Consider the following 24,872-nt stretch of genomic DNA (forward strand, 5'->3'; position numbering starts at 1 on the left):
AATATTTTCTAAGTGCTAACTTTTGAAATAGCTAAATATTATTTAAAAATCATTACAGTTATTAAGTCGACTTTCATCACTTGATTCTGAATACTGACCCCAGGCTGGTTCTAGGAGCCAGACCTGGAATTCCAAAAGTAATCTGAAAAGTAATTTATTACAAATAACCTGAATTTACCATTGAGCTCAATGCATTGTTATGTTTAGGAAATAGGATTGTTTATTGCAACCAACTGTGACTGTTTACACAAATTTATTGCCTAAGACAAAAGTATTTATATTCAACCTCTCATTCTGAGAAAGTATATTTTCACTCCCTTTGTGGTTCTAAAAATAAAACAAGCATATATTATATATATATAAATCATTGGCCTAGAGTTCAGTTATTGAGTGTGTGAAACCATTTGCTGACTGAGTGTGTACAATAAATGCTTTACACTGTCCTCTGGTACTGCCTTACTGCTCGACCAAGCTACCACTTTTGAGAGTAAGGTCATACCTAACTTTGACCTCTATCAGCCTCTGGGGGACTGTGGACTCTGTACACCCTGTACCTATTAGGGAACAGTATATACAGAGCCACTTTCTCACAGAAGGCACTGTGAAAGATCTGCAGTCTTGGTTGACAAACTGTGATTGGGTCAGAGGCAGACCCCTCTCTCTTCCCCAACCAGATCTCACAGTAGTGACAGATGTGCTGTTCTGGGATGGGGCGGCCCTCTGGGAGAGGTGCAGATCAGAGGACTCTGGTCTCTGGCGGTAGGTGGGCTCCACATCCACCTGTTGGAGCTCTGTGCGATCCGATTGGCACTGAAAGCCTTCTCACCATCCCTCAAGGGAAGGCTTGTTCAGGGTTTAATGGACAATACCACCGCCATGTGGTACTGTAACAATACGGGCGGGATGGGGTCGTGGACCCTTTGTGAAGAGGCCTTGCTCCTCTAGACTTGGTTAGAACAGCAGGGCATATCCCTGGTGGTTCACCTGGCTGGTTCCCTGAATGCCTGGGTGAACAAACTCAGCTGTCCGTGCCTAGCGGATCGCGAATGGCCTCTCCGTGCTAAGGTGGCGCAAGGACTCTTATTGGTTAGATCTGTTTACCTCAGTCATGAATGCGCAATTTCAGCAGTTTTACGCATTGGAGTTTCCAAGGCGGCTCTTGCTCGCGACACTTTTTGTATCAAGTGGAGCCCCGGCCCCCTTTCCCCCATACCACTCCTGTACAGAAGATCAGAAGCGACCGGCCACAAGTCATTCTTGTTGCTCTGCACTGAGCACGGAGAGTTTGGTATTCAGAGCTTCTGCAAATGAGCATCGATCCTCCAATCAGGTTGCCCCTTCGGGAGGATCTTCTGTCGCAGCAGCAGGGGAGGCCTGTCAACCTGAACGTGTCAACCCTCCGCCTCCTTGCAGTTTGCAATGGTGTTCTGGCAGCCAGGTGTCCCTCCACTAAGTTGATATACGCCTACTGATGGAGTAAATTATGTAAATATTGTATTGAAGATTTGTCTGCCTCCCTTTCTGACATTCTCCTTTTCATCCAGTCTCTTGCCCAGCAGGGCTCTGCTCTGGACACACTGAAGGGCTACTTTTCGGCACGTTCTGCTTTTCTACGGTTGCCAGATCAACCGTCACTATTCAAGTATCCTATTGTACACAGGTTCCTATAGGGGCTTACACATTTGTTTCCCTCTTCTCCTTTCACCATGCCTCAGTGGGACCTTAACTTTGTACTTACGTATGTGATGTGTGCACCATTCAAGCTGCTGCACTATTGCCCCCTCTAGCTGCTCACTATCAAGACCGCCTTTTTAGTGGCCATAAGTTCTGCCAGAAGGGTGAGCGAGCTGCATGTTCTCTCCTGTCAGCCTCCTTTCATGAGTCTTTCCAGACAAGGGAGTGCTTCGCAATTTTTTGCCTAGAGTTGTGACACCTTTTCACCTGGGGCGATCTGTCACCTTGCCCACTTTCTATGCACCTCCTTATTCTTCTAAAGAAGAGGAATGTCCCCACTGTCTGGACCCAAAAGAGCGTTATCTTTCTACATTGACCGCATTTAAGACTTCTGAGTGGACGACCAACTCTTTGTGGGGTACGTTGGAGAAAAGAAGGGACGTGCTGTACCAAAAAGTACCATCTCACGATGTGCATTCAAATCGGTTACGCTCTGGCAAAGAAACAGCCTCCTAAAGGCTGCTGAGCCCATTCCACAAGAGCTAAGGCAGCCACCACGGCTCTCCATCATGGTGTCCTGGTTCTTGACATCTGACAGGTGGTTACGTGGGCATCCTTTCACACGTTTGCCTAGCAGTATTGCCTGGACAATCCGGTCCATGGGTGGGCCTCTTTAGCCGTTGGGTCCTTCGGATCTTTATGGTTAAAATGTTCTGCAGTCCCTCCTCCAGAGATGGTATTGCTTGGGTTTGTTTTCACAGGTAAGGAATCTGTTGCTAGATGTCTCTATCAGATGGGCAAGTTACTTAACTTTGGTAACACCTTATCTGGTAGAGACATGATCTAGCTGCAGATTCCTTACCGACCCACCCATCCTCCCTGCACTGCGGGTCAGTTCATGTCAGGGCTGTTTCCCTTCAGGGCCTTAGTTGCTTAAACACACCACTGTCAGTCAGCTTAATGGCTCTGCACTTCTGGCGTGGAAATTCGTGAAAAGTATTGACTTCAGCGTGCTGAGGTGGTGCCTATATAGACGACGCAGACGTCACAGCGACTAACTCGATGCCATACGAGGTCATGCGGAGTCGATCGACGCCACCCATCGACACGCAGGGTTACTGTGAAGAAAAATCTTCCAAATGCAGCCTAACGCCTAGAAGTTCACAGATGAGGAATCTGCTGTTAGATCATGTCTCTCAGAGGGAATTAACTTGTCCTTCTACCTTAATCTCAACACAAGTGTATTTGGTTCAAGATGTGTACTTGTCAACTGTCCAGTGCCTCATTTGCAGTGGTGGTAGTCAGAACTGCGGAACTGTTGGATTTGCACCTTCCTACAATTTAGTTAAGGTCGATGTTGTACCAAAGGTTTTGCTGCCCAGTCCTTTGACTTCAGAGCATCTGCTGCCATTTAACAAAACTGTGTCCCTCATACTGACCTGGTCTAAGCCTTGTTGGACCCTGCCAGCGGGTCGACGTATTACAAGATGTCATAGACCTACACCATATGGTCCAACTTTCTTAATTCGGCATCCTACTCATGAGAGGCTTAATGCTGGCATCTATAAGCAAGCAGGTTTGTTTCTGCTTGTTTTGGACACCTTCAGGCAATAATCTCGCTGCTGTGTACTTTGGGCTTTTCTGTCAAGTGAACCCTGGTCTCATCTTCTGTCCTCTCAGAATCTTTGTATCATTGAGGACATTTTGGACATGGTTTCCCTGCAGGCTTTTCGACCGCCGCAGAGTGACCATGACATTCGGGCTAGGATTCCAATGCTTGAAGCAAAAGCTACTGTGCCAGCTGTGGCATTTGTGAGATTGCTGGGTCTTCAGCATCTTTCATCTCTTGTGCCTTATGCTAATTGGCACCTGTTCCCTTCACTGAAGCCTTAGCCTGCAGTGAACGCAGCATTAGTGAAGCCTCACAGACATGATTCATTTCTCTGTCGAGGAGTCCCATGGGCTTCATTGGTGTATGTCAGATGCATGCCTGATGTGTGGGAGACCATATGTCCATCCTCCACCGAGGTCTTGGTAAGGATGGATGCATCCACCCTAGGATAAAGTAGTCATCTTGTCTATGGTGAGTTCTGACCGAAATTTAAGTATTTTCTAATGTTTGTAAAGGGCAGGTTATCTATGTACTTATGAGCTACATCACTGTGATACTGCAGCGAGCAGAGTGGAGTGGAGCCCTGTGCCCTCTGTCTTGATGCTGCAATGGTGGATCAGTTTTCACGAGATCTAGCTGACAGTTAATCTGGCAGCGTCCATCAACATAATGGAAGGCAAACCCATTACTCCTGCAATGGGATTCTGGCCTGCTATATATGTTACTACCTCTGCTGATGATCCTGAAGAAATTTAGCCAGGGCTGAGCACACCTGATTCTGGTGCCCCCCTTATTAGACTAGGGTAGAAATACTCCGAGCTTTTGTCCCTCAGCATCTGCCCTTCACTTAGGCTTCCTCTTTGGGAGGATCTGCAGTCCCAGCAATAAGGCAGGGTACTGTATCTGTACCTTCATAATGTTCATCTTCATGAGTCGTGATTGAGGAGCACCAACTGAGAGTTTCTGATCTTTGGTTGAAGGTGGTGGATGTAATTTTGGCTGCTTGCCACATTACCACAAAATCCATCTATTCAGGTCACTAGTCCAAATTCCTCACCTCCTTGAGGAGAAGAAAATTGATCCTCTACAGGCTATGTTGTGTGATGTCGTTTTGTTTGTCTTTGGTCTGGCAAGGCTTTGCTTTGGGCACACTACAGGGCTACTTATCGGCCCTTTGGGTCGGTTTGCTTCCCTGATCAACCCTCTTTATCAAATCACATGTGACATGTTTTAAAAGGGGCTTTTGAATACAGTTATACATGCCTCCTTCAATATGCTATAGTGAGAGTTTAATTCAGTCCTCACTTTCCTAATGTATGTTCCTTTCACACCTCTGCAAAGTTTTACCTTGAGGCAGATTTTGTTCATTGAAATCACTCCTTTGTATTGCTTCTTTGAGCTACAGAAATTTAGTTCAGCCTCCATGCACTGAATTCTTAGCTGAAAGCTAGGGCTTAGGTTTCATGCATGATTTTTCCCCAAAAATAGTGTTGCCATTTCACTTATGGCTATCCATCATGCTCTTGCATTCTTCCTTGTGAAACATCCTTCTTAAGGAGCAAAGACTACACTAGTTGAATCTGTCGATTAGCTTCTCCTTGGATAGGAATAAGGAGTGCTGAAATGGTGATCAACCTTTTGTTGGATTAGCCTGGGCGAAGAAAGGAAAAATTGAATCAAAAATGGACCTTCTTGTGATGGGTTGATGGATGTCCTTTGTTTAAACTTTTATTCCATGGCTAAAAGGGCAGTCCTGGAGGTTCTAGAGCTCATTCCACAAGGGCAAAGGCCGTGACTACAACCCTGTCTCGGGGGTACCTGTTTTGAACATCTATCAGGCAGTCTCATATTTTCACGAAGCACTACTTCATCAATTCTCTGGTTGTCAGAGAAAGTCAATTTACAGGCTCTTTCCTGCTTCACTTCCTAATATAAATTCCAGTCCTCAGATGTAGCTTGGAGGGGCGTTGCCTAAGTGTTGATTCACACTCTGAGGAAACTGCAGTTAGAAGTCTCCCATTAGAACGATAAGTTAGCTTACCTTTGATAATGCACTTTCTGGCAAATACTCTTCTCTAACTGCAGATTCCTCACTGAACACCCTTCCTAAACCCCTGAACCCCAACAACACCTTACCACCAACACTCCTGGGGAGTGGAAATTTCTGAATCTAATAAGGATCCAGATTAGATTATTGTAAGAAAGTGGCTCTGTATATACTGCACCAAGTAAGGTTCAGAGTCCACAGTCCCCAGAGGTTTGGCAGAGGTTAAAGTTAGGTATAACCTTACTTTCTAAAGTGGTATCTTGGTCGAGCAGAAAGGCAGTATCAGAGGACAGTGTAAAGCATTTGTTGTACACACTCAGTCAGCAAATGGTCTCACACACTCAAGAACTGAAATCTAGTTTTATTTTAGAACCACAAGTAGGTATCAAAATACTTTCTCAGAATGAGATGCTTAAGTTAAATACTTTCAATAAGCAATAGACTTTTAAATGCAATAGTTACAGTTGTTGCAATAGGCAACACAAGTTAAACACAATTATAACATTGACCTCAATAGGAAGTTTTAAGTAAATGCAATTTCAATTACTTTGCGTATGATTTTCTTACTCAGGGTTGGATCCTGGATTCAACCCTGGTGCATTTCCTGTAAACAGTTGAAAGAAATCGTTTTTGTTACACAGGCGATTTTTAAGGAATATTTGTATGTTTCAAAAATCGACACTTAGAAGAATTTCTGGCAAAAACCAGGCAATGTTATCCTATGAAGGAAAATCAAGTTATCGGTAAGTACAGTTGTAATTACTCTTCAGGGTCAGTGCTGGGCACCAAGATCCAGCACTGGGAACTCTCTTGATAACAGGTGAGTAATTTCGTTTTCGTTGATTGGCTGATTTTTAGTGAATATTTTAAAGTTTCAAAACTCGACACTTCGAAGAATTTCCAAGTGAGACCAGTCAATGTTACCCTATGGAGAAAATGTAGGTTATTGGCTTTCAGGTAAGTACTCGACTGGTGGAGTTAAGGTTCTGGGCATAGATTCAGGGGTCTCCCAGGGTCAGGTAGTTACAGTTGGTACACCCTCAGCGGCACAGGGGCAGCCGGGTGCAGAGAGAGTTAGGCCCAATGTTAGTCGATGGCGGGCAGGGGGCCTTTGGTTGGTGGCTGCTAGCAGGCAGACCACGCGGCTGTGGTAGCTGGGCTCCTGGTCACTCACACAGGGCAAGTGGGGAAGTAAGATAGGATAGATGTTGCACTTCTAGGGGCACTCTGGCAGCTGGGTGCAGGTCGCTTTTGAGCCGTCGGGCGCTCAATGTATTTCAATGGAGAAGCTGCAAGATGAACAAAGGCTGCAAGCTCAGGAACGGAGATTCTTCAGGTGCGACCACCACTTCGAGAGGTAAGTTGGGGGGGTCTCTTGTTATGAGGCTGCAGGCGTCGTCAGGAGCGTCGAGGAGGGTCCTTGGTTGCTGGATTCTTGGTCACAGTCACCGGGGGGGATGTCCTCTGGGTCTTTGTTCACTCAGGCACAGGCCGGGCTCGGCGGGTGCAGAGTGTGCTGGATTAGCTGTTCCTGGCTTGCACCAGAGGTTGTTGCTTGTTTTTGAGCAGGACCACTGCTCGTGGGAGTCCCAGTCTTGGTAGATGAGCAAGGCAGTCCGGTCCTCTGGGGCTTTCGAGGTTACTGACCACTGGAGATGCTGGGATTTAGCAGGAGCAGGTTCGAGGGTTGACAGGCGGGTAGGGCTGGGGCCAAGTCAGTTGGTGTTGTCCTCTTAAAAGCTGCACGGCAGGTCTTCTTTCTTCTTGTTCTTCTTTCTTGTTTCGGATTCGGGATCTGAGGAAGGAAGGTTCAGGGTGCCCCTAAATACTGCATTTAGAGGTGTTAAAGGTAGGTATAGGTCAGGGACCAATGGGTCCCTTCCCTGTGGTGGATACACACCCTAGCCTGCCACTCTCCAGTGGCAGGGGGGCAGGAGCCTAGTCCTGATTGGGTAGGGCTCCCCATCCTCAAGATGGCGAGAGCCCGGAGTTGTGCTTCACCTCGCCTCCCCCACCTGAGGGGTGTGGTTAGCAGACGCTGGCACACCCCCTTTTCCCTAGGTTTTCCCGCCGATCTTCCCGCCAGAGTGAGGGTCAGAACCGGTGGGGGCCAGTTGCTGAGAACAGCAAGTGGCCCGGAGAAGCTCACAGAGGCGGCATGCCTTTGAAGCTTCCCCTGCCCATCCTGGGGGAGGAGACCTAGCACCTCGCCCAGGATGTGCATTGTTGCAGACCCAAGAGAGCAGATGGCTCTCAACCCAGGGATCCAGCAACATGCCTGCTGGGTGGCTGCCTAGGCAGCCTCTCAGGCAGGACGCTGGTTGTTGGTTAGGTTCAGGGGGCAGCTCTAAGATGCCCTCTGTCGTGCATCTTACATTAAATCCCACACTGGCATCAGTGTGGGTTTAATGTGCTGAAAAGTTTGATACCAAACTTCTCAATCTTCAGTGTAGCCATCATGGTGCTGTGGAGTTTGTGAAGACGACCTCCCAGCACCATATACTCTTAATGGCAGCACTGCACCCAGGAATGGACCTGGGTACTGTAGGGGTACAGGGCTCATGCATCTGTACCCTCACCACTGGCATAGTGCACCCAGATAGAGGGGTGACTGAGGTATGCCAGGGCAGTGTGTTTGTGGGCATGGCACACAGGGATGTGTGCCATGTTGACTGTTTTGTTCTGCACCAAGACACTCAGCCTGCAAAGGCAGTGTGTGTGTGTGTGTCAGGGTACAGGGCCCCTAAGGGTGGCACAATAAGTGCCCTGGCTACCTATGGTACCATTTACCAGGGGCTGACATGTGGCCAGAGATGCCAATTGGGTTTAGGCTTCAATGCAGTTTTAGGGAAGGAACACAGGCCCTGGGCACCTGATTAGCAGGAGCCCAGGGCACACTCAGTCAAAGTACATCAGCAATTCAGCAAAAAGTGGGGGCATACCATGCAAAAAAGATGGCACTTTCTCACAATTATGCATACTATTGATCTCAATCTGTCATACTTCTTACCTGAGGGCGTGCAAGAGGTGGTGACTGTATTCTCCAGTGAGGCGTCTTGTCCTGAGGCAGCAAGGACTTGGATGCAAGCCAATGGTGCCACTTGCCAACGTGCACAAGTAATTCCAAGTTTCTTGAGCCATTCCAGTACCTCGAGAACACACAGCAGATGAGACACCTGCAGATTATACACCAGAAAAAGTGTTCTTAGAGAAAATTAATTTATAATTTTTCTACATCCTCTCTAGCCTTGCTATCCTCTCTGCGTTCTGTTGTTTAAAAGGTTTATGCTTTTGTCTCCAACTCCCTGATTTTTCAGCGCCTCCGTTACTCTTGAATGTGGACATCCGTGTTCACTTCCTAATGAGTTTGAGAAATCAGTGAGCTATGTTTTATGCTCATACTGAAACCTTTTCCAAATATAATTTAAGACAATGTATTGCATTAATAGAGAGGAGGGTGTTTTATTTAAGTGACACTTTAATTCTTATTTATTGTTATTAATAGAACAGCCTTAATACAAGTGAATTTCAGAATGAGAAGTCTATAGTAGATTTGATTGAAAAGCTAATTGCATTTCCTACATTTTCTCTCTTTTTATGCACTAGCTGTCTCAGGCTGCGACAAGCGTCGACAATCGTGTACCAACACCAGCATCTGTTGCTAGCACTGACGCTAACTCCCAGCAGCATGTCGCTGAGACTCCATTGTTAGAAATTAAGACTGTGATTAAATCTGAGGAACCTGGACCAGAGGTCAACGAAACACAAGTGGAATCCAAAGTTGAGGTTAGGATGCTTCTTTTCTGATGCATAAAATGTTTTTGGAGTAACCACCAGCATCACATATCATTCACTTTGAAGAATCTCAAATATGTTTCCAGTCTGTTAAAGTAAATATTTATCAAATTTGTTCCCATAAAATGTGCTTCAAAATTCATCATGCCAGTAGCGTGGATATTTGGTAATAGGCAACGTTTTACTTAACATTTATACATATTTTCTTAATGTCCACAGTCTTAACCACTTGAGGCTGTGCACGAGTAAGTGTAGCAATGAAACAACTTGTGGAGCTCATTGGATTACCTGCCTCTGGTCTCTTATAGTTATCAACTGCTTTTGTTTACATTATGAAACCCACCGAGCATGTTTGATTTTTTGTGTGTATTTTACTGGTTTTTTTACTCCTTTACTTTTTACACATCCTTACATGCTTTCTCTCTAGAAAGGGTCTAACTACCAGTCGGGCCCCTTTTTTCAGAATACCAGTTTAATGAGCAACTCCAGGCTCCTAATTTGGTATCTTAAATTGTTTTGACAGTTTTTGCACTTGACCCAGCAAATGAGGACTACTATTGTCATCATCCAATGACTAGAGTGATTTCAATTCCAGAGCCATTGCAGCTGGATAGTACTACCTTTTCAGCATTGGATCTTTCATATATTCACATCCTTGAATCATTCCCCAGCATAAGGCTGGGAATCCCTGGTAACTTTAAATATCAGTAAATGAGTTGACCTGGCAATTAGCTTTTAGGTAATTGAAGAGTTCAGTGCTTCAATCTCATTGGCTGGAATTTAGCTTGTTTCAAATGAAGTGGATATGCTACTACACAAACACTTTTCTTTATTCCTATGGCTGTTTTAACTCAATTTACTAGAACTTAAAGTAGCAGGGGCTCCCTTTCTGACAACTAGAAACAATTCAAGAACATGAATATATGAAAGATACGAACGGTGACAAACTAGAGATATGGAAAAGTAACTAATTGTAGGATGCTGGCTTAGTATATGGTGCACACTTAAGTGAATCACCTAGCACTAATCCAGGCAACACTTATGGTGATTTTAGTAGTCTTTGATAACCACAGAAAGCTCTCAGTGTTAGCTGTGGAGAGCAGCATTTCAGGCTTCTCTGAAAGGAGTGTTGAGCAGTGTGTTTTACCTATTCATTTAGTGTGGGTTGAACAAAAAAATAACCACACAGTGTATATAAAAAAGTATATCTGAAAGAAACACGTTAGTTAGATTCCTCACCTTAGAATATCCCCAGGTGTCAGACTGGATCCGGAAGATTTTTCGTCAGCAATACCCCTTGCGCGTCGCTAGGCGTCGTCTGCGGCTCCGCGTGAGTCGTCTGCGTCGTGCGCCGGAATGACGTCGTCGGAGTACTTAGACGCCGCCCTCGCGCGCTGACGTCAGTTCATCTTTTTTCCGCGCCAGTAAGCGCAGATCCGGGAGAGCTACCCCTTTAGTCAATTTTTGACTAACTTTTTTTATCTCTTTTTGGTCAAATCTCGACTCTGGTGCCGGTAGGATGCCTGGTTTCAAGGCCTGCGACGACTGTCACCGACTGATGTCGGTGACCGATCATCACCGCCGGTGCCTGTACTGCTTGGGCCTCGACCATGACGCGGCGTCGTGCTCAGACTGTATGGCCCTGACCTCGAAAGCTAGGCGGGAGCGGTTCCGCAAGCTTCTCGAGCTGCGCCACTCGGCTCCGCGTCGTTCTCGATCCCGGTCCAGGAGGAGGTCCAAGGATCAGTCGCGGAGCCGCACTCGACATCGTCACTCGTCTGGCTCGAAGTCTTCGGGTAAGTCGAGGCACTCCAAGAAGTCCAAGAAGCGACACCGCTCTTCGGACTCCCCTCGCCGGTCGCGCGACTCGGCTGAGGGTCCGGGTGGTTCCACCCCCGCGGCTCCGCAGGAGCCGCGCAAGTCCCCATACCCGACGGTCCCTGGGACTGACGCGACGCCGGCGGAGGTCAGTGCCTTCCTCTCGGCCATGAGGAACCTGGCTCTGCCGTCGACGCCCGCTGGCGCGCCTACAGGCCCCGCGGACTCGACTGGGCGACCTTGCATGCCGGCGGCTCCGGCGCCTTTGGAGGCTCCGGACCCGACGCCGCAGGTCCCCGAGGGGCCCGAGCCTGGGCCCCCGTCGACGCCGGTCGACCTCGTTACGACGCCGGCACCGATACCACCCCCGGCACCGGTCGACGTCGATCACCCGGTTCAGTCCCTGTCCGGTCCCGACGCCGATGCGGCGCCGCCAGACGCCGCTTCCGACACCGCTTCCGACACCGCTAGAGACACATATTGTCTATCGACCGGCTCCGATCATTCCTCCTGTTTACCAGGAATCGGATGACGGGGGCGACTGGGAGGGGTCTGATGACCCTATGGCCCTTCAGAGCCAACTTGCACAGGACAGGACCGGGCAGATGAACTGGGGGAGGCCAGTGGGTTGGATACCTCCCCAGACACTGGATTCATCTCTCCTCCGACTGTGGCTTCGGAGGAGGGTGCAGCATTTTCTGTGGTGCTGCGCAAGGCGGCCGAAGCCCTTGGGCTCGAGCTGCCTGCCGTGGCTGTGAGGACTAACATCCTCACTGAGGTGCTTCAGTCTGCCGCATGCTCCACTGAGCCTCTGCTGCCATTCAATGAGGCCCTCACTGACGTTCTGCAGGGCACCTGGTCCAAGCCCTCCACAGTCCCTCTTGTGGATAGGGACGTTGCCAGGCGCCACCGCCCTGCTCCGGGCGACCCCCAGTTTTCTGTCCCAACACCCCACCCCCGAGAGTCTGGTTATCCAGGCCTCTACCTCCCAATCCTCCTTCCCGTCCGCTCCTCTGGACCGGGATTCCAAGAGACTGGAACAGTTTGGTAAGAAGCTGTTCTCTTTGCTCAGTTTGGGCCTGCGGTCTTTGAACACCGCCTGTCTCTTGGACCGTTATTCCCACTCTCTGTGGGATGCGGTGGAGGACGTGCTGCCACTGTGCCCGGAGGAGGCCCGGGCGCGGCTTTCCTCGATGGGAGAGATGCAGCGCGCCATGCAATCCGATGTGGGCTTGACACTACGGACTCGCTGGGTAGGGCGATTTCTACCACGGTGGCGCTTCGACGTCACGCCTGGCTGCGGTCCACGTCCTTTTCAGGGGATGTCCAGAGCACTCTCATGGACATGCCTTTTGATGGCGCTCGCCTTTTTGGTGAGAAAGCGGACAGTGCGCTGGCTCGCTTCAAGGACTCCCGGGCTACGGCCACGTCTTTGGGCCTCTCGGCCCTGCGGCCACAAACTTCCACTTTTCGCTCCTTTCGTGGCCAAGGAAGGGGCACCTCCTCACGTCCGCCTAGCCACCGGCCGCAGAACCAACCTGCACGCGGTCGCGGACGTGGTTTCCGCCGAGGCGGTACTGTAGGACGACGCGGTCAGTCCACATCCACCCCGGCAGCATCCGCCTCAAAGCCTTCCTAGTCCGAGCTTTCAGGCCCATTCCACGCCAGTGGGCGGCAGAGTTCGCCATCACCTGTTTCACTGGCGGTCCATCACATCGGACAGGTGGGTGCTGCAAATCGTCCGAAGGGGCTACTCCCTCCCCTTCGAGACGACCCCTCCAGCCATGCCACCGCAGCACCACCGTATCTCGGGGGATCATTTGAATCTGCTCCACGAGGAAGTTTCGGCCCTCTTGGCCAAGGGGGCCGTCGAGCGCTTTCCGAGCCCAGAAGTAGGTCGTGGTTGTTATTCCCACTACTTTCTGGTTCCCAAGAAGGGCAAAGGGGGGCCTATGCCCTATCTTGGACCTCCGGAACGTCAACGCCTTCCTCCGGAAGGAACGGTTCAAAATGTTAACTTTGGCTCAGGTTCTAGCTGCCCTAGACCCTGGAGACTGGATGGTAGCGTTGGACTTGCAGGACGCCTATTTCCACATCCCCGTCCTGCAGGCCCACCGGCGTTACCTGCGGTTCACGGTGGGTCAGGAGCACTTTCAGTTCACTGTGCTCCCCATCGGCCTTACCAGTGCCCCTCGGGTGTTCACGAAAGTGATGGCGGTGGTCGCAGCTCATCTGCGCAGATCAGGGGTTCCAGTCTTACCCTATCTCGACGACTGGTTGTTGAAGGCGGGCTCGCCCCAGACAGTAGTCTCCCACCTCCAGACTACGGCGGATCTCCTGCATTTGCTGGGGTTTTCCATCAACGTGCCGAAGTCACACCTGAGCCCCTCTCAGAAGCTCCTTTTCATCGGAGCGGTTCTCGAGTCGGCGCAGTTCCGGGTTCATCCACCGGAACAGCGGGTCCGGGATATACAGGCCCTGATTCCCATCTTTCGGCCTCTATCCTGGGTTTCGGTCAGGCTAGTGTTGCGGCTTCTGGGGCTGATGGCCTCCTGCATCCTACTAGTGCATCACGCCAGGCGGCGCATGCGGGCTCTGCAGTGGGACCTGAAGTTTCAGTGGGCCCAGCATCACGGCAACCTGTCCGACCATGTCTTGATCTCGGAGGGCACTGCACAGCAGTTGCAGTGGTGGCTCACGGACCGCGATTGGGTCACGGGCAAGAGCCTCTCCCTACCCCTACCGGAGCATGTCGTAGTGACGGATGCGTCCCTCCTGGGATGGGGTGGCCATATGGGAGAGGCGGAGATCAGAGGCCTCTGGTCTCCGGCGGAGTCTCGCCTCCACATCAACTTGTTGGAGCTGAGAGCGATCCGACTTGCACTGAAAGCCTTCCTTCCCTCTGTCCGGGGAAGTGTCGTGCAGGTGTTCACGGACAACACCACCGCCATGTAGTATTGCAACAAACAGGGCAGGGTGGGGTCGTGGACCCTTTGTCAGGAGGCTCTGTGCCTCTGGACATGGCTGGAACACCAGGGCATCACCCTGGTGGTTCAACATCTGGCGGGCTCTCTGAACACCAGAGCAGACGAACTCAGACGCCGGTACATGATGGATCACGAATGGCGTCTGAACTCCGAGGTGGCGCAAGGTCTCTTTCAGCAGTGGGGAGAACCTTGGTAAGATCTATTCGCCACCGACGAGAACGCGCAATGTCAGCAGTTCTGCGCGTTGGAATTTCCAAGGCGGCACTCGCTCGGCGATGCTTTTCGTCACGAGTGGAGTTGCGGTCTGTTGTACGCCTTTCCGCCTATACCTCTTCTGCCCAGAGTGCTGAAGAAGATCAAGCGCGACCGGGCCCAAGTCATCTTGGTGGCTCCGGATTGGGCACAAAGGTACTGGTATCCCGAGCTACTCAGTATGTTGACCTATCCTCCGATACGTCTACCCCTTCGGGAGGATCTTCTGTCGCAGCAGCAGGGGACGGTCCTCCACCCGAACCTGTCCAGCCTCCACCTCCATGCGTGGAGATTGAGTGGCGGCAGTTGATGCCATTCGACTTGCCTCCTGAAGTCTGTGATATCATTCTGGCAGCCAGGCGTCCCTCCACAAAGACGGTATACGCCTGCCGGTGGAACAAATTTGTGGCATGGTGCACAGCAAAGGCTGTGGATCCCCTTTCCGCCCCTCTTTCTGAGGTTCTCCTCTTTCTTCTTTCCTTGGCCCGGCAGGGCTCTGCCCTGGGCACCTTGAAAGGTTATCTTGCTTCTCTCTCTGCCTTCTTACGGCTTCCAGATCAGCCCTCTCTTTTCAAGTCCCCTGTAGTGTCACGCTTTCTTAAAGGCATTACTCACACGTTCCCTCCTGTCCCTTTCATAATGCCTCAGTGGGACTTGAATCTTGTCTTGACATTCCTGATGTGCGCTCCCTTTGAGCCTCTTCACTATTGTCCTCTTCGTCTTCTAACTCTTAAAACTGCTTTCCTGGTAGCCATCACCTCGGCTAGACGGGTGAGTGAGCTCCAGGCTCTGTCGTCCAAGCCTCCTTTTCTATCTGTTCATCCGGACAAGGTTGTCCTTCGGCCTCGTCCTTCTTTTCTACCGAAAGTGGTGACCCACTTTCATCTTGGGCAATCTGTCACCTTGCCCACCTTCTTTCCGCCTCCGCATCCTTCCAAAGAGGAAGAGCGGCTCCACCGTCTGGACCCAAAACGTGCGCTCTACTTTTATTTGGACCGCACTAAACAGTTCCGAGTGGACGACCAGCTTTTCGTTGGCTACGTGGGTGCAAAGAAGGGAAAAGCTGTACACAACGGACCATCTCCCGGTGGGTTGTTTTGTGTATAAAAATCTGTTATTCCTTGGCAAAAAAGGAAACGCCTGTTGGGCTGCGCGCCCATTCTACTCGGGCCACAGCGGCTACTACTGCTTTGGGACGGGGGGTCCCTTTGCAGGACATCTGTCAGGCGGCAACGTGGGCTTTGCTGCACACGTTTGCCAGGCATTATTGCCTAGACAGCCAAGTCCGGAGGGATGGCTTCTTTGGCCGTTCTGTCCTCCAGGACTTTCTGGTGTGATCTTGGTTCGCAGACCCACCACCGGGGTTGGTATTGCTTGGGTATCTATTCTAAGGTGAGGAATCTAACTAACGTGTTTCTTTCAGATGAACAAGTTACTTACATTCGGTAACGATGTATCTGTAAGAAACATTAGTTAAATTACTCACCGACCCACCCATCCTCCCCGTTCTGCGAACTGACATCTAGGGTTAAGGCTATCCCTTTCAGGGCCCTAGAATTTTTTGGCACCAGTGTCTGTATCTTGCATGGCTCTGCGTTCCTTGCGCGGAAGGCTATGTACAAGAACTGACGTCAGCGCGCGAGGGCGGCGTCTAAGTACTCAAACGACATCATTCCGGCGCACGACGCCGACGACGGACGCGGAGCCGCAGACGATGCCTAGCGACGCGCAAGGGGTATTGCTGACGAAAAATCTTCCGGATCCAGTCTGACGCCTGGGGATATTCTAAGGTGAGGAATCTAACTAATGTTTCTTACAGATACATCGTTACCGAAGGTAAGTAACTTGTTCTTATTATACAAAACCCTCTAACACATTAGTGGAATTTATCTCCTACCCAGAGATATCAACACAAATAAACAAAAATACTTCAATTGCAAGTAGGTAAATAGACACAGAATACAGTGGTCTCCTGGGGGAGTCCAAACAATATATTAAAAAAGTGGAGTGTGAGCGGCAACCGAAGTCTGAACTTGAACCAAGAGACTCAGAGGGGCTAAGGGACACCAGGAACCACCCAAGGTAAGTACCCAGGAACCCCACAGTCAGTGCCGAGTGAAAACACAGAAGTGTGTCCTATAGAAGTCAATGAGGATGTAGTGGTTGCAGTTAAGAAGGAACCTTCCCGGTGAAGAAACCCTATGTTAGACAGAAGGTTGGAGAGTTACCTCACCCGTTGATACCCCAGGATACCTACACCGGGGAAGCCGGGTGCATAGGTGGGAAGTGACGTCGGAAACTACCGTGGACCACAATGGAGGACTACAGAGAAGATGACGCTGGAGAAGGCTGTGCAAGAGTCCGGTGGAATCAGCGGGCGGATTTATGAAGTGAAGAACCTGTATGCAGAGGAGACCGTCTATGCCACTCAGAGGTGACCAGGAAGCACTGAAGGGCCGTGCCCACTGATGTTGGACGATTCAGAAGTTGTCGCTGCAGCTGTGAGGACCAGGCGACAGAGGAAGACCAGGAGCAGTGCACGAGCTGTTCCACGTCCAGGACCAGTGGGGGTCAGTATCCGACTGGAGCACCAACAAGCTTTGGTAGCTGCAACTGGTGTAGAGAACGAAGGAGCAGCAACGTTCGGACCATCAAAGTCCAAGGGACTCACCACAAACAGGAGAGTCAGAGCAGGCCCTGAGCAAGCAGGTGAGCCTACTGGAGCAGAGGGCCCTCGAGAGGACGCACATGCTGAAGGCACAGGAGTGGCAAGAGGACCTCTAGCAACTCACCAAGAAGGAAGGCCCATGGTGCAGAGGATGCTGTACTTGGCAGGAAGAGATGCTGGAGCTTCTTGTAGCCCAAAGATCACTTGAGTGCAGATCCAACATCCCTGACAACGTCAAGTTGACACTGTGCACAGTGGTTTGGTCCCGGCGGTTCCGACGAGGGATACTAGCCTAAAGTTGCTGAGAGGACCGGTCAGGCCTCGAAGTTACAGAACCACAACCTGTGTTGCTGAGCCGTGCGAAGTCCGTGGCACATCGGGAGCAGCAGACCAGTCAGCTTTGTTGCGGTGCCTGCAGATGCAGGGGAGTGACTCCTTCTCTCCAAGGGAAATTACTTCAGGTCTCCTTGATGCCCACAGGTCTATTGAAGATCCTGGAAGAAGCACAGACACAGACATGCTGAACAGCTAGACCAGGAGCAGCATGAGTCATCCTTGATGCATTCTCTGTTCCATATGAAGTCCAAGTGTCCAAACGGTCAAAGAGTGGTGTGGGTTCAGTCTTGAGTCCTGTCCCACGATGAATCTGAGGACCCTCCCACAAGTAAGTCCTTAAGTACCCTAAGGGAAGAGTTGGGACAGCTCCAGAGGCCCTCCCAGAGGTGAAACTGGACAGAGGGGAGGATACTCTTGTGTCCTTTGTTCAGTTTCGCGTCAGAGCGGCTGCCAAGGGCTCCCCTGAACTGATTTAAACTGGAGTATGCAAAGAGGGCACCAAATGTGCCCTTCAAAGCAGTCTATTGGTACTGGCAAGCACCCCTACCCAATACACCAAGTCTTGTCTGGTAGGTGGTCACACCTCCCTGTGACAGGAAACCTATTGTTCTACCTTCCCCTGCTTGAGCTTGGCTCAGCAACAGGAGGGCAGTACAATATCTGGTTGGCAGAAGCACTAGCTTGGTGCGAGACCTGAAAGGCTATTACCAGGAGTACGGGCTGTATCCCAACGGAGTAGCTCAGTACATGCGATCATACTTCCAACACTGGAACCGGTGTTTGGGTAGGAGTCCAGCATGTTTGATACCAGACGTGACCGGGTTCGGTGTAGACTCTATATCGTTATACATCTCTTAATGACTGATTTCCACTATATGTATCAAAATTGCTGACTGCACTTACAAATCCTGGGGAGTTATCTCTGGGTTTGTAGGGGTGTCCTGCTCGTGCAGGGGCACCCTCACTCTTCTAACCAAGCACCCTACCCTCAGGACTGAAGAGCCAGCCATAGTGGTGACTTATAGGTTTCAAGTGAAAGCAGGTCCTACTTTCCTACACAAATTCTCAGTCAAACAATGTACCTTTTGACATTGTTACAGAACGGTTAACAGCTCTTAAAAATGACAAGAGAATTGGGCCTCATTTTGGGCAGAGCCATGACTATTTCATAACCTCCTTCGTCCCACATGTGGAATGCTTTATGAAATTGCACCTGTTTTCTAAAGGTCAAACTTAGTATTCCCAAACCAACTTGTCCAGCAGTAGAAAAAGTGTATACTTATTATTCTCAAACCTAAAAAAAAAAAGATATAAACTCAAAGTAAAAATTATACGAAAAATATATATTAGAATACAAAAGTAAAAAATGACGACTAGGAATATAACAATACATAAAGTAATTAAATAAAATATCTTTCAAAAGATATAATGAAAAGAACATTTTAAAAAGCTCAAAATTAGAACTAGACAAAATACAAAAATGAATGTCATAATTAAAAATGCAACTCTAAAAAGTGTGTATGAATTAAACTTTACAAAAGTTTACATATAAACACTTTACATATTAAGCAATTTTGCCGATTTAATAAGTGGTAAATATAATTTAAAATAAACATTTATTTAAACCACTTCACTTCCATCTTACTTTCTTACATACAATCTGCAAAGTAGAAAACAAAAAATTATTATAATGGTTGTGGCATATGTGGCTGTAGATGCACATTCTGTGTATACTCCCATCTAGTGTTGGGCTCTGACATTTACAACTTTTTTCCACAGAAATCTTTCGGAGTGACGAGGTATACTCTTAGTTCGCATTGCAAATGAACACCGACTCCATAGTCGGATTGTTTTTTTCCGCCATTGCGTTCGGGTGTGCTTCCTCAGTGCCTCTCCTTTTCTCAGTTTCTGATTTGCTTCAATCAATCTGTGCGCTTGTTCTTTCTCAACATCGTGGCTGACTACTCTGCGTCAAAGGTGAACTTCTCGAGCAGGGTCCCAGCCACTGTTGGGCCTTTTTCTGCATGTCTTACATTCAAGAATGGCCTCAGCGTGATAGAAAAAACACCTTTTAGATACTGTCCACAATGCCAATCACAGTACTTGTGGACATACCAGCACACAGTCTGCAATTAGTCCCTCCTTCCAGACGATAACGAGGCCTCCTGTTCCACCTGACTTGCGTGTCAGTCGAAGATCACCATCCATGGTTGTCATGACCGTCCGCTTGCATGGCGCGCCATGGAACAGCAGAGAGACAATGAGACCCATGATATCTTCAAGGAGGATGTTGACGCTGGGCAAGTTGCAGTTTTCAGCCTGGATTTGAAGTAACCATCTGAATCGGATGATCCAGATCGGCGGCAGACACCGGTCCAACGACAGGGCATACCCGCAGTGAGTACCACATCCTAACAAGGCACGCACCCCCCTTCCAGGGGCAGGTCTTCCAGCCCTCATTCGGATTCATCTGGGCCGCCATCGCACTACAGCCATGGCCGGTACCTTTAGAAGACTCACTAGCTGGCATTGGTATCTGCTCCGGCACAAAGTCAGCAGCTCAAAACCAGGACTTGCTCGACGCCTACATCCTCTTTGGGGCTCACCAGTGGCTTGGCATTGAAGGACAGTTAGAAGCCAAAACAAGTGTCTGCCTCGATGATGTCAAAAGCTACTTCAGAGTCGAAACGTGCTAATGGCAAAAAAGATTTTGCGGCTGAAACAGGCGTCTACATCAAAATCGACTTCGAGGTCCAAACAGCCAACGGAAGTCAGTGGCGATCTTCAGCAGACTGATAACCAGGAGCTTCCTATCCTTCAACGCCTTCAGGAGGAACTGGATTCTCAACAGTGATGCCTGTTCATCCATTCCCACACAGGCAAGATTATTGTTAAACCTTGACCTCAGATGCAGCACACTTTTCCGTGCAAGAGGCAGCTTACATCCGAGGAACAGTTCTAGCTTGAGCCACCATCACCTCAGAAGTTGAAGAGGAGATCTCACAAGGGTACCAGCCCTCTACCCCCAACACCTCCCCACCCTCCTCTTCGACCTCTTTTGCGTCCACCTCCACAATCGCCCCTGACACCTCAGGCGTCCTCATTTGTCCTGTGGGGAAGGGAGACTGCCTCCACCAGATTTATATGAAGTCCCTTATAACCAAGACCAACAGGATGATTCATGGGATGATTGAGGTAGTCCCTCCAGGGCCCAACAATCCGGATTTCTTAGTGGAAACCCGCTCACAAGCACACAGCAGGCCACCCAATCCCTGCCAATGCTTAAGGGCATGCCTAAGCCAACACAGCAAGTGTTTAAACTCGCCTCAACAGAATATTTGATTGTGCGTAAATCACCACAAGGTTCACTTCCTAGCAGAGTACATGCCAGGGGTGACCAGTGACTTTGTAGACCTACTCAGCAGGATGCAGCAACAAGTCCAGAAGTGGGAACTCCACCTGAAGTCTTACTCCAGTACTTCCAACATAAATTTGTTCGCAACCACTGAAAATGCCAAATGCCCAAGCTTCTCCTCCAGGTTCTCACACCCACAGTCCAGGGAAATGCACTGTGGATGAACTGGTCAAGGATATTTGCCTGCGCTTTTCCACCTCTCCCATTCATTCCTCCCATACATGGTCCAGAAACTATGGCAGACCTCCCTAACATTAATTCTAGTAGCTTCCTCATGAGCCAGACAACCTTAGCTCACAGCCCTCTTTGAGCTCTGTGATTGCCCACGAGAAGCTCCCCAACAGGCTAGATCTTCTCACGCAGCACTAGAGGGACGCCAAGACATTCAAACCCCAAACAACTCAACGTAGTGATCTGGCTTCTGAGATCCTAGCGTTTGGTTACCTAAATCTATCCCCAGAGTGCATGAACATACTCTGAGAAGTTTGTTGACCCACAGCTATGTATACCCTTTCTATGTAGTTATGTATCTATACATTTACTCCTACTGTAGAAGAAGAGAAAAAGAAAGCACCTTTGACTCTCTTTAATGCACTGCTCGTTTTATTCCTCGTGTCACTCCTTTGACTCATCCCAAACTTAATTTTACTATTATGATTTTCCAAATTCGTTGCTAGAGATTTTTCCCTCCTCCATCTCTCCTTTTGCTCTATTATGATCTCCCAAATAACGCTTTCTAGACTCTTCCCTCTTCTATCACTCCATTATCCTATTCAATTCAACTAACCGACTTCCATGTCCACCGTTCTTATTGACACATTTCCCCATGCTAATCCACCATTAATCATTTTTAGGTTCCGGAGTAGCGTGCTACTTGCAGAAAAGAGCTTTGACTCCTCACCAGGGGTAGTAAGTGCTAACTAAATTTTCAATGACCTGTTGTACTTGCAACACTCAGGACTGGCCTACACATCTATTTGTCTACACATGGCAGCAGTGGCAGCATACTTGCAGGACAGGGAACACTCCTCCTTGTTTAGAGACCCTTTAATTAAAGCTTTCGAGGAAGGGCTTAAAAGGGTCATCCATCCCAGACTACCACTAGTCCCATCATGGAATCGTAATGTAGTCCTCAGAAGACTAATGCCCCCACCCCTGAAAAAGATCACCTAACAACAACTGCACCATATGGAAACACAATGAACATCAAAGAGACAGCTTAACCACAGGTACACACCTAACAACCTGCAAGAACACTGGCCTTAGAGTGCCAACTCGGCCATTACTTCACAACTAAGTGAAATGCAAACACACTGATCCATAAGTGAAGTTGAAAAGCAACTGAACCACATGCAGGTATACCATAGCTCCACCACTGTTACTTGACTATGTGCATACGCACTGCACCTTAAGGTTTAACCACCAAAACATGAAGACCTCTGCAAACTCAATAAATGTGCAAGAGGCAGCTTAACCAAAACACAACAAGGCAACCAGCAAGTCCACTGATCTTAGAGAGACAGCTCTACGTCTACTACACAACCTGTAAACAGCACCTGAAAACACTTCTTAAGCCAGCTGCATCTCTCGATCCAATGAAAACACAATGCATGTGTAAGAGAAAGCTAAGCAACAGTTGCACAGCTAGGCTACCCACAAACTCACTGAGTTCGGATCTCTTAAAGTCTTTCTTCAGTGTCCATGCCAAAGGTGACTAACAAGTCGCAGGCCCATCCCACCCTTCCCAGCTGATGTAGAGTTTGTGGTTAGCAATTAAGTCAGTGCTACACATGACATCACTGCTGCTACCTACCAACCGGTGGCCGGCAGCTTATGAATATGGAAAAAGTGTCTTGACAGCAGAGGAAGCGAAAGGTCGCAGAACATGACATGGCGACTGGTTTGTACCTGGAACACTACATAGACAGTAAGTGCCCTAGCTATAGCGGCGGGTCTAGTGTTTATATGAGTGGATATCGAGGGGCTGCCAGCCAGAGCACAAAAGCAATCCTTTTTATTTGGAATGGCATGGCTTGTGTTAGGCACACACCGTAGTGGTTCAGTTGACCTAGCTCCACAGTTACTGTACATCACAAGGTTCAGTTTTTATACTGCATCATCACTGTTAGGGACTGAATTTCTTCATTTGGATGTCCTCATGCGTTTTACGGGTACTCGTCACAATGCTCATGCGATGTGCGTCTGTGTCATATATCATACCTTGTGGGTGTTGCATGGGGGCCGGCAGTGTAGATTATGATGGGGTAAAGGACTGTGCTATTCCTGGACGACCAATAGGTCTAGTTTTCGAAATAAAATATTCAAGTTATGGTTAACTTCCAGTGTGTTCCATCACAGCTGATGAAGCCATGATCACTTGCATGATCCGTGTAATTTAAACAAGTGATCCCGGAACGTACCGCGTTTTGGGTCGGCCAATAATGACTCCTAGAGTAGCGTTCTCTCTATTTCTTATTAGTGCAACTGCTGCTTGGCTTCAAGATGGCAGCAGTCTGACAAGAGCCAAGATCGGCATGTGTCGAGATGGTTGTCATTGAAGTGGTGCTTGGGAGGAGGGAAAAGGGGTGGTGGACAACATGAGGGACGTTGAAGAACTGCAGAGAGCCATGCACTCGGCAGTAAGTAAAAAACAAGCTCTGTACAGGCAAAAGCTTTAGAAGAAGAAAAAAAAATTACACAAAGTAAATGACAACAGTATTTGAGCCATGAGAGAAACACACAGAGGAACAGGAAATAGTATGATGCAGCCAATATAAACAGAAAGAAAAAAAGCGTAAGTGTTAAGTATAGGAACCAATGAAAAGCAAGGGCGGGATGTAAGCCCCTTTTAAGTTTTATATTAAATATAATAGATTTCACAAGCACTGTGCAAGCAAAGCCTAAAAAAGTCACCGGCATTAAATTCCGTGATATTATGTTTGCTGGACTTGGCCCTTTTTCCCTGAATATTTTCGCTTTTCCCCCTAGCCTTTCTACTGACAAGGTGTGTCTGGCGGGAAAATAATAAATGTTGTGCAATGGTGTACGCACCTTTATTTCCACCATTGTAGAAATGCACCTTTGTATAATGGCACTTTTAAAATGGACGCCATCTTTGTCTGCAGTGCCGCCTGCCTGCGGTGGGTTGGCGGTCTAGTGTTTGAAGTGACAGGGTGCCCTACACCTCCCCCACAGTGACAGTTGGGACTGAAACTGCCAGGAGCCTTCTGGAAGGTGCTAGCCCTTGCTGGTAGGTGGGAGGAGGGATGATATCTAGCGGAGCTGGGATGCCATGTGCTCAGACTGAGCGTGGACTTGAATGTGAGGGGACATACTGCCAGGACGTACCTCCGCAAGGGCCTGTTTTCTGGCCCCTGTGCCCATCTGTTCCCCCTCTGCTATCCACCGGGCCACGAGAGCCTGTACTGGAGTGCAGACTGTATGCCAGGAGGAGTGCCATGCTATGAGGGTTGCCTGTTTCCAGGAAGAGGTGTCCTATACTGATGAGTGCCCCCTGACTGCTGATCTGACCCAGCATTACCTGCCCGCTCTCCTGCCTTAGCGTCTCGTGAGCGCTCTACTTTGTCCACCTGACTGGCCTCTAGGTGAGGAGCGTGGGCGCTACACTTAAATGACTGAACCCCCTGCCTGCACCCTAGCGCCTCGTAGCACCCTGACTGCATTCCCTGCATAAGGAGAGCGCTATAGTCAAGTTGCCTGGGGTAGGTGAACGCTATATTTTAATTGACTGTTCTCTGCTTGTGAGTGCTGCAATCCTAGCTGCCTGCTCCCTAACCCCTGGTGGGCGCTGCATTTAGATTCCCCCGTGTTGTGGCAATATTTTTGCATATTGAAATCGCGGGAGCCCACCCCGTGTTTCTGCCGCACTTGGAAATCGCCGCAAGCCCGAGTGCCCGCGCACCAAATGGCCGCAAATCGCCACAGCCCGGGCCAAAGATAAGTGAAGATCCGCCGCGCTGCCCGCGGCAACCCGAAAGCAGAGCCGAGGCCGCCTGGTGGTGGGCGAGGCCTGCCGCAAGACATCCGGAGCCTCAAGAGAGCCAGAAGCAAGCGGTGGTGTTGCGGGGCTCCCGTGGTGACGAGGGAGCCCCGTGGTTGCAGAGAAGCCAAGCGGGAGCCTACCCGCACTTTATAGAAGGAAGTGGGTGCCCACCCCACGTTGGTGTACTTCACTACAGTGGGAGCCCACCCCGCGTAAGTGCCACCCGTAATAAGAAACCAGAGCAGGTGCCCACCCCGCCGGTCTG

General features: G+C 49.3%; 1 protein-coding gene across 2 annotated transcripts in view; it reads left to right on the forward strand.

Moving 5' to 3' along the window:
* The window catches only part of CREBBP (CREB binding lysine acetyltransferase), a 1,382,831-nt gene that overhangs the window by 618,485 nt on the left and 739,474 nt on the right, over window positions 1-24,872 (forward strand). For both annotated transcript variants that reach the window (XM_085628465.1, XM_085628466.1), the window contains one exon: window positions 8,940-9,119. In XM_085628465.1, the coding sequence (XP_085484591.1) occupies window positions 8,940-9,119 (180 nt within the window). The remainder of the gene's footprint in view (window positions 1-8,939; window positions 9,120-24,872) is intronic.

This window comes from Triturus cristatus, chromosome 10 (genome assembly GCF_964204655.1).
Source record: "Triturus cristatus chromosome 10, aTriCri1.1, whole genome shotgun sequence".
Classification (NCBI taxonomy): Eukaryota; Metazoa; Chordata; class Amphibia; order Caudata; family Salamandridae; genus Triturus; species Triturus cristatus.